The sequence below is a fragment of the Antrostomus carolinensis genome, unplaced genomic scaffold (genome assembly GCF_000700745.2).
Source record: "Antrostomus carolinensis isolate BGI_N321 unplaced genomic scaffold, ASM70074v2 scaffold40029, whole genome shotgun sequence".
NCBI lineage: Eukaryota > Metazoa > Chordata > Aves > Caprimulgiformes > Caprimulgidae > Antrostomus > Antrostomus carolinensis.
The window spans coordinates 32,468-42,029 of NW_010341301.1; the positions used below are offsets into that span (position 1 = coordinate 32,468).

The 9,562-nt window shown below is 35.9% G+C and overlaps 1 protein-coding gene across 1 annotated transcript in view; it reads right to left on the reverse strand.

The window, feature by feature from the left end:
- The window catches only part of LOC104531538 (pituitary tumor-transforming gene 1 protein-interacting protein), a 22,334-nt gene extending 13,418 nt beyond the window's left edge, over positions 1-8,916 (reverse strand). The window contains exons 1-3 of the mRNA XM_010176440.2: positions 8,880-8,916; positions 6,259-6,311; positions 1,910-2,018 (exon numbers count right to left, since the gene is read on the reverse strand). Of these exons, the coding sequence (XP_010174742.2) occupies positions 1,910-2,018; positions 6,259-6,311; positions 8,880-8,916 (199 nt within the window). The remainder of the gene's footprint in view (positions 1-1,909; positions 2,019-6,258; positions 6,312-8,879) is intronic.
- Positions 8,917-9,562: the final 646 nt, after the last annotated feature.

Consider the following 9,562-nt stretch of genomic DNA (forward strand, 5'->3'; position numbering starts at 1 on the left):
TCCTGCTGTGTCCAAAGGGTACAGTCCCAATAAGACTATATATCCCCACGGCATGCTGCTGCATATAATTTGTGAAAAATCTATTAAGGAAATGCATATCTGGGGTTTTTTTGTTGTTGTTTTGTGCTTGGGTTGTTTTTTTTTTTTCCACTTTTACATTTTTTGCTGAGAACGTGCTCCATTACAAAGCTTTCATTCTGCGTTCAAGCTACATTCAATCTAGAAACACAAATGACACTTAAGCTAGAAGTCATTTCTAAAGCAGCAGTAAACTGCCAAGAACACTCTTAGTATCAACAGATACCAGAAATCACTGGGCAACCACTGCTTTGCAAAAGGACATGTGTTTTTGTACTGAGTGTGGCCAATTTCCTTCATAGCAGCTGGTCTGATGCCATGTTTTGGATTTCTGGCTAAAAAAGTGCTGATAACACACCAATGTTTTGGCTGTCACTGAACAGGCTTGAAGAGCATCAAGATTTCATCTTTCCCCCCACCCATACACTTTGTTCCCCCCAGTGAGCAGGGCTGCAGGTAGCCAAAAGATTGTAGAGGTCAGGAGGGGACACTGCCAGAAGAGCTGACCCAAACCGGCAAAAAGGATATTCCACACCACCTAAATGCTGTGATCAGCAATAAAACCTGAGGGAAAGGAAAAAGCAGAGGGGGTATCTGGCTTCCAAGGTGGCTACTGTTTAGGGAGTGGCTGGGCATCAGTCTGCCTGTGGGAGGTGGTAAGCAATGTCCTTCGCTTGTTCTTTTGGAGGTTTTTTTGTGTGTTTTGTTTTTCCCTCTCACCCTTTTTCCTTCACCTATTAAACTGTCTTTGTCTCAATCCATGAGTTTTCTTGCTTTCGTTCCTTCTATTTTCTTCCTCCATCCCACTGGGACCAATGTTCTACCTCTGCTATTCTAAATTAGGCTACTGTGTAATTTCACTGCTCTAAGTGTGGTAACTTTCTTATAATTTACCGTTAACAGTCACTGATAGTTCACCCCACTTGTTTTTGTCCTTCAGCCTCCCGGTGTTCATGAGCAAATACACAGAAAGCAGCAAGCCTCTGCTTTGCTGGACTTAAGCTGTACTCTCATTTCATGTGACAAGCTTTCCAGTGTCTTACCTGTTCTCTCTTCCAGTCTAGTCTGAATTTAGATCTGTGTACACAGCATTGCAAAAACAGCTCCAAAGATTTCACCCTAATGGTAGCATATGCACTGTACTGTATTTCATAACACAATATGCAAGGCAAAATGAAATCTAAGAACAATTAAATGATGCAGTACCACGATCTACAGTGGCTCTCTACAGCTTCCTTTCTAACTTTAACTGCATTGCCTTCAGCACCCAGAGATCACATTTTTTCAGTTGTTTAAGCAAAAACAGCATTCAAGAATTTTTGGGTGGCTCCATTTCTATGGTATTGGTTCACTGCTGACACTGGAATATACAATAAAAATTATGGATCCAGGCATATCATCCAACATTTTAAGAAATTTTTAAAAAGCTAAGAATGGTCACTTTTTGTCAACAGGGAATTACCTTATTTCTTTGTACCTCAAAAGTATGGTTTAAGAAGCAGGTGAATCCTGACTACATACATAAAATACTCAGAATATTTCAACATCGTTGATTCCCAGTCTAGACTTTACCATCAACAGAGCTTCACTACATAGTAAATGTTTTAAAGCCACTGGATCAGCATAACTATACTGGTTGTTGACAAAGAACCTTTAACAATTACTAGTAAGTCCAGAGGATTAGAGATCATGGTTCCAAATTATAACCACTGTTGCCTCCTCCCCCCACGCCTCCAAACAGATCACCAGGAAACAACTTTAGTAAGCAGTAGTCTTACTTTTATCATACTCATAAATAATTCTTTATAGCAAAAGTAAAATTAGTACCTACTCCAGCAAACTCCCCATCGAGCATTTGAGAGGGAACATAACGAAGACAGTGGAAGAATGCTTCTTACAGGGTAATCAATACAAGTGTTGTTGGTGTAACACCAAAGGCACTGTGCAAAACAAACAAACAAACAAAATTACTGAACTTCAAAACCAGTGTACAATTTAGTGCTCTTCTCCACAGACTGAATTTTGAAGTGAGTACAATACTGTACAGGTGTATTAAAAGTGCTTTGTAGTATCAAACCTAGAGAAGTCCTAGTACAATTCCTAAGTAAGCCTAAATTGAATTGTGAATAAATATTAAAATAAGTACATTTTGTACTTACACTAGCTGGAAAATTTCTGGGGACATATTGAGGTACTCCGTATACTTGAGGATAAAATGGCTTTGGGTTTAGAATTACTGAAACTAACAAGAAATACAAAACCAGAAAGCAAACTCTTCAGAATTTTAAAACACCTGTTACCTTTAAGGAATACAAATACACTTATAATGTTACTTCAGCGCTATATTTGACTACCAACAGAAAGAAAACAAAGAACCCTTAGAATTCCACAAGAGGTTTTGCTGCAAGGTAATAAAAGATACAGCCTTACCCAATCTGTATTGCAAAGTACATCAGGTACTTTAATTTTGCATACTTACATATTTGGATATTTCCAAAATTTAAAATTTCTTACATGTATTATAGCTACAATACCAGCACAACATTTCTGGTTTTTATGCTACGATTAGGCATCAAGCTTAAGTTTTGTTTTTCATCTGTTAAAATAAATACTCTTTTGAAATTCCTTTACCACACAACTTCACTGGTGAAGAAGTTTTGGATGATAGTAAAAGGAATCCTTGACAGAACAGGGTTTTTTAGATTTCATTATAGAAAGAGTTCATCCAGGAACTATGCTTTATCTAACAGTACTATCAAGAACATCTCTGTCACACATCCTCAACTGCACAAAGTCTGTTATCTTGCTCTAAAGAGTCAGAAAACATTAAATACAAAGGAAATTGTAGTAGATTCTGCTCTCTTGAAAAAAGTTAAGAAAGAGACAAGAAAAATGTATTTGCATTTTGTAGCTGGTAGAGTGTACAAGTCAAACATACCCATAATGACACTACAACAAAAATAATTAAGAAGGTAAAATAGTCTTTGGAAAAAACCTGCCTTCCTAAGTTTTAATTTGATTCAAGGAGCTTAGATAAGAACATGCTTACTTTTGTTGAAACAGTTATTTAATAAGAATTAACAGTTCCAAAATAATGACTAATGGGGATAATGACTAAAGGGGGGCAGACTAAAAGTCATTGTTAAACTTTGTTTGAATGTAATGTTGACCCCGTTTTGAGCAGGAAGCTGAACCAGATGACTCCCAAGGTCTCTTCTAACCTGAATGATCCGATACTGTTGGTGACAACTACTAGCACAGAAAGGCCAACTGTTATCACTCTGATGGAGACTACTGCATCGAACTGTTAAAAAAGTGTGTACCCCAAAAGGCAATACCTAATATAGCTACTGATTGGTTCAGATGCTGAAGTAAGAGAAAATATTTCAACTGACTCATTCCTGATGCTAAAAAGTAAGCTAATTGTCAAAATCGAGTTAGGGGGAAAAAAAAAAAAAAAAAAAAAAAAAAAAAAAAAAAAAAAAAAGCTTAAACATCCAAGGTTGAAACATCTCCTTAACTTTGATCCTCGTCTACATAACCTAAAAACAAAGACTGAAAATATTTTATTTTATTTAGAGGTAAATCATGTATCCTTTACAGAGTATGCCAGGAACCAAGTTCACACTCTGATGGTTATCTCTGACTTTATTTTAGTAGTCTCACATGGATATGAAATGCAACATCATTAATTCAGTTCACACTCATAAGGACACATTCTCAGTATAAAAAAGACAGTAACTATGAACACAAAATGAATGCTTCTTCCTCTATAATCAGACAGATCTATGTAAGTGACTATTAAGTCCACCTTTCCTTTAAAAAAAAAAGCTATATTTATTGATCATATAATTTCCTACAGCTGTTGTTAGCTCCTGGTTTTTTTGTTTTGTTTTTTTGGGCTTTGTTTTTTTAAACTTCTACCTTGCCTAAAATGCATTTTCCACAAGTATTTAGATTCCATATATCAAAGATCAGAATGACAAAAAAAATAGCTGAGGGAAAAAGCGTATTGGTAGACCCCTCAAAAGTTAATAAGACTTTAGAAAATTCTCACAGATTTTGAAATGTAGTCCTATCTAACTAGTGTTTGTGTTAAGTATTTTGTCTTACACACTGTTATATGCAGCTAGAAACACAAAGAGAAAACTCTCTCGATAGATATTTACATATTATCTGGTAACAGATAATGTTATAAAATTTTAATACACCTGATAACCTTCTAGTCATAGCAGTAAATATTTATTTGAAGTAAATAAATTGAGTTGCAGGATTCAACAACTCTAATCAAAACTCTTATGTGTTATTTTTTAATGTACCATATTGCAAGGAATAAGACAAAACACAACAGTGTACCTATAAAATTACCACTCAGAACTTATTGCTAAAAACACAAGGAAGAAGATATTCATCCACTCTAAAGACCAACCCTATTATAATTATGATGAACTAAATTTTAGCATTTTGAATTAGAATTCTATTTCACTGAACTAAACTACTATATTTTAGAGTTTGTTTAGAATGATTTTTCTCTATTCACCAAATGTTAAATTTTTATCTGCTGCTGCTATTTATATTGCCACCAATATGAAAACCTGATTTTTCTTCTATTGAAGCAATTAAAGTAATTTCAGCAACCCTTTGCTTTTGTATTGCTCACACAAATACTAATTATTTTTTTCCACGGCCTTTCTTCTTTTGTTTAGTGCATGTGTGAATTGTCTGAATCAAGTTTAAACTTCTCTCTTCAAGGTTAACACTGATGCTATTGAAGCAGTTGCCCTGAATCATTCATCACTCTGTCACCAAAACAAGTCTGGACACTGTCAGTGGTTTGACAGAATCTGAAAACAATACATCTCTAACTCTGTTAGCTGTGTTTGTGCACTGAAGACACTAAATGATTTGCTCCTCTCACAAGGTTAATAAAAGTTGTGCTCATGTATCTGCGGCACCAGCGGCAGCACTTATTTCAAGTGACAGTCACACCAGTGGTAGTGCTGAACATTTAATCTTTAATGACCCATATTCTCCATTTCCTGCTTTATACTTTTGAGGAGTTCTTCACACAATGCTGTGCTTATGACAACAAATATACAGGTCTGACAACACAAAATAACCACATCAATACAAGGCAATTATTATTTTTCCATTAAAAACAAAATGCAAAAGACAAGCATAAAACAGGTAAGTTCAGCTATTTCTCTATTTTCCCTAATGAAAAAATTTTGCAGTAACTTACGTAACTTAAAAGACTCCTGAAATATTTATTGTCAGTGACATCTGAAGTCAGAATTCAAGACAATCTCTCACTTTAAACATAGGAGTTTCTTCTACTCTGCAAGGACAGACACCTTTTACACACTCATCACAACCCTTATTGTGGAGCTAAAAAGGTTTTGAGCAAAAGACAGAGAAACAAATTCTACTGTTTTAAATGTCTGCCTTATTGCAGTATCATTGGAAATCTAAACACTGTGCTACCAGAATAGAGATCTAGCCTGGTAGTCTTAAGCACTTATGGTGTGATGTAGTCAGTGGAGAGGTCAACATGTCTGAACAGCCAGAAAGTGCTGATCCAGTCTGTCCTGGTTAAATGCATTGCTTGGTGCATCTCCAGAGAAAGGCAATTCTAGTTTATTACATTAATTTCCCAGTTCTCCTATTCAGCATATAAGAAATGCAAGGCATTTTAGCCATATAGGATTCAGTTTATCTAGCCCTTTTATAAGACGGAAATTCAACTAAGTGCTGCTTGCAAAATGAGGAGTCGTCTAAATCAGCAGCAACATCAACTCACTCAGTTGTGCTATGAAAGCACTGAGCACACGTTGAAACTAGAAGCCTGGCTTCTAGGCAGTCTGTCTTCTTCAGACAAAGAAGAGAAATCCCCTGAGTGACCAAATCATGGAGCAACCCTGGCAAAGTGAAAGCACACTGGCATCAAGTGTGACAGAGGGGAAGTAGCACATCAGTTGACTCTACCATTTAAATAAGAACAGATACTAAAACTGACTGATCTTGACTTCCTCTTATTAAGGATAGTTTGACTAGATTCACCACTAAAAACAAAACAAAAACCTCACAAAACAACCAAACCAACCCCAACAATTTCATTTCATATTAAGTGGAAAAATCACCAAATTCTCATAAACCAAAAAGAATGTTAACAAATCTTACCGAAACATTTTTCAGACATTCTTCACAGGACCTCTGGGAAAACTCCGAACATGCTGGGGGAGGGGGGGGAGAGAAACAAACATGCACACAAATTAGATGTTTATTTTTACTCAGTAATGCCAAGCATTTAACATAGTATTTTGCCTTTTCTTTTTTCTACTTCTAGATACAAGTAACAATTTTGACTGAAATAACGAAAGCTCAATGGTTGCACTCCAGAAGAACTGTAGCACAGATACAAAAGCATTTCAGTTTGACCTCTGACATAGTTAGGGAAACAATTCAAGCTTACCTTTAACTTCCATTTGCTTTCTCTAAGGACAACAGGGGAGATATAACCCAAGAGCCTCCCTGTATCTCTGCTGAGGTTCTCAGACTTTTACACCTCAATTTAAAGAACATTACAAGTTTTGCAGCTTTGGAAGCTTAGCAAAAGCTAACCCTTGCCTAGGGTTGGTCCTCCTTCCATAGATATTAAGCTTTTTCTGGGGGAAAAAAGTTTTTAAAAGATAAAGCTCTCCAAATAACATGATTTTAAATAGCAATAAAAAAATATTTCCAAACATAGGACACAAAGTTATTTTCCAAGAGGTCAAAAGAACTCTAGCAGAAGCTTGAAAAGCCAAGTAAACCAGAAAGAATGAATTCATATTTTGTTTGGATTTTAAAAAACATCTTCAACCCTAAAAAAAAAAAAATAAAAAAAAAATATACTGTTGTTCACATTCCCAGACAAAGGCTATGACTTTCATTGAGAAGTACTCATTGTCTTAAGATGGGTCTCTTTTATCCACATAATTTGTTGCCCACAGGACCACGTACATGCCATAGTCTTGACCTAGATTAACTACTTTACAGATGAGGGGGAGTCTCCTCTCCTGGTATGAACCCACATTTTTCTTCCAAAAATTTTAGTTCCTAGTTTCATTAAATAGTATTAAAAATGATCATAACTTTTTTTTTCCCCAAATATATCATAAATATGAGAGGAAAATATCTCCAAATCAGGAATCCAGTTCTGCTTTTAATGAACAACTGCATTAGTCACAAGCAGTTATCAATGTGAGATAAACTACTGGCATGTTTTGAGACAACTACATATTTCAATATTTTATTTTCCTAATTCAATATTATACCTTTCCGATACTAATTCTTAACATTAAATGTATTTTATGTACCAGTATATTTAGCTGTAATTAATATACCCATATAGAAAAAAACACTTACTGGTATCTGGTACCAATTAACATTGTTACCAGTACCAATTAACTGAGGAACCGCCGAAGTGCAAGGCCCATATACCAGTTCACAGAAAAAAAAATATGAAAAGCAGACTCAGAAAAAGTTCTCAGTTTAAACTAAAAGATGGGATTATTTCAAATGGGATTATTCCGCATGGAGTACCACCATGCTTATTATAAAAATACATCATTACATTTTCAACTTAAGATTAAAAACACCTCAACAGAGCAGCTTTCTGAACATGAATTAGTGAGGTTCTGTCAGAAGTATGCAAGTACACCAAGGACTTCTAAAAACATGATTTAGGTTACATTTGTAGTAACTGAACCATCTAGAGCAAAGTGAAGAAATGTAATATTCCTTAGATTCTTATCAGAGGAGGGAATCTCACAAGCTTTACATGCTGTTTAACTCTTTTAACTGCCTTCCTACTATTGTTATGGCAAATAACCTATATTGGCATATAACCAAAAGGGTTTAAATACAAAAAAGTTAACTATACACCAATTATCTGTATAACCTCACTTTCTAGGAGACATACTCATGGACCAGAGTAACAATGTACAAATACACAACAAACAAAGGCTGTTCCTCAACAAAATACAGGTAAAATAGAATAGCACTGACAATTAAACTCTTGTGTTTAAAAACAGCTTTCCCTCCTTCCTTTTCCAATATGTATTTGTGAATATGCAGGGGTTAACTTTTTTATCATTATTATTTAGGAAGACATGCTCTATACCAGCATACACTAAGGACTGATGACTGCCATCTTAAGATTTGTGAGGGAGGGGGAAGAATTCTTATTATTCCATAGAAAAAAAAAGAAAAAGAAAAAAAGAACAGTGCAACTGCTCAGATAATCAACTTTTCAACACCTACTCCAAGCTTATTCATAGCTAGTTTATTTTAACTTTTTCTCTGTCCCCATTCTCAGTACAACACTGTTCTTTGACTTAAACAGCTGTTTCCTCCTACTGATATAAAAATACTTTCTCCAAGTACTCTTATTCCCTCTCAACCTTCCTTCTGCTCCAGTAATTAAATTCTATGTATTTTCTGAAACAGGGAACAAGATAGCCTTTGCAGTCCTGCTTTGTGCCAGTCCAACTCTGTTGAATGCAGGTGCTGAATTTGTGGAGGATGGCATACAAGGACCCACAGTCTTGCAGGGCTACCATAATAAAACTGCCATCTCTCTCTTCATGAAAGCATAACTTCAGTAACTGATATGCATCTGATGGTCAACAAATCTACTTCCCTAATTTTTTCTAACTGTTTCAAATTGAGATTAAAATAATACCAGTCATATGGCATAACAATCCATCTTTTATTTTTCACTTTAACTTTATTTCTAATATTTATTCCTTAAAGTTTACCCCCATCTTTCTGTATAATATCACGATCCTTCTCCATATCAACAATCAACTGTGTGTTGCAAGCAAACTCCTAAACTCACATAACAGTATGTGAAAACTTCTTTCCTAGGGAATCCATAAGCAACTCCACTACAATTCAACCCAATTTTTGCCTCAAACTAAAATCTATGGGTTTGTTTACATTTCTCAGAACTACTAGAAAGAAAGTCATTACCTCGCAGTTATTAGCAGGTCTACCTTTTCTTCTTTCCCCTCTAACAGCTGAGGAACACCAACACCTCTCTTTCTCTTCTGCCTCAAGTTAAGTTGCCTCACAAAATTAGATACTTCCTGTTCGAGTATAAATCCCTCCATAAAAGAAAGAAAACAGCTCAAATTGGACTTTAGAAACACAGGTCAAAGTGCTTTTACGTATCCACCTGAGAGATCCCAATTTAATGCAAACTACCCTGACACACACCTTTCTGGCCACATCCACTAATGGCAACTGAATTTGAGGACGAGTTTCACCAACCACTTTCCATAAGCAGCTGCGAGTAAAGCGATTCCAACAGAACAGGATGGCAACAGCATCCCCCTCAGCTTTTCCTTCCAACCCACATTCCTCGCCAGCCGTCCGGACAGAGAAAACCTCCCCACTGCCGTCTCCTTGCCGCAAAACTCCGGATAAACCCCCGGCCCAG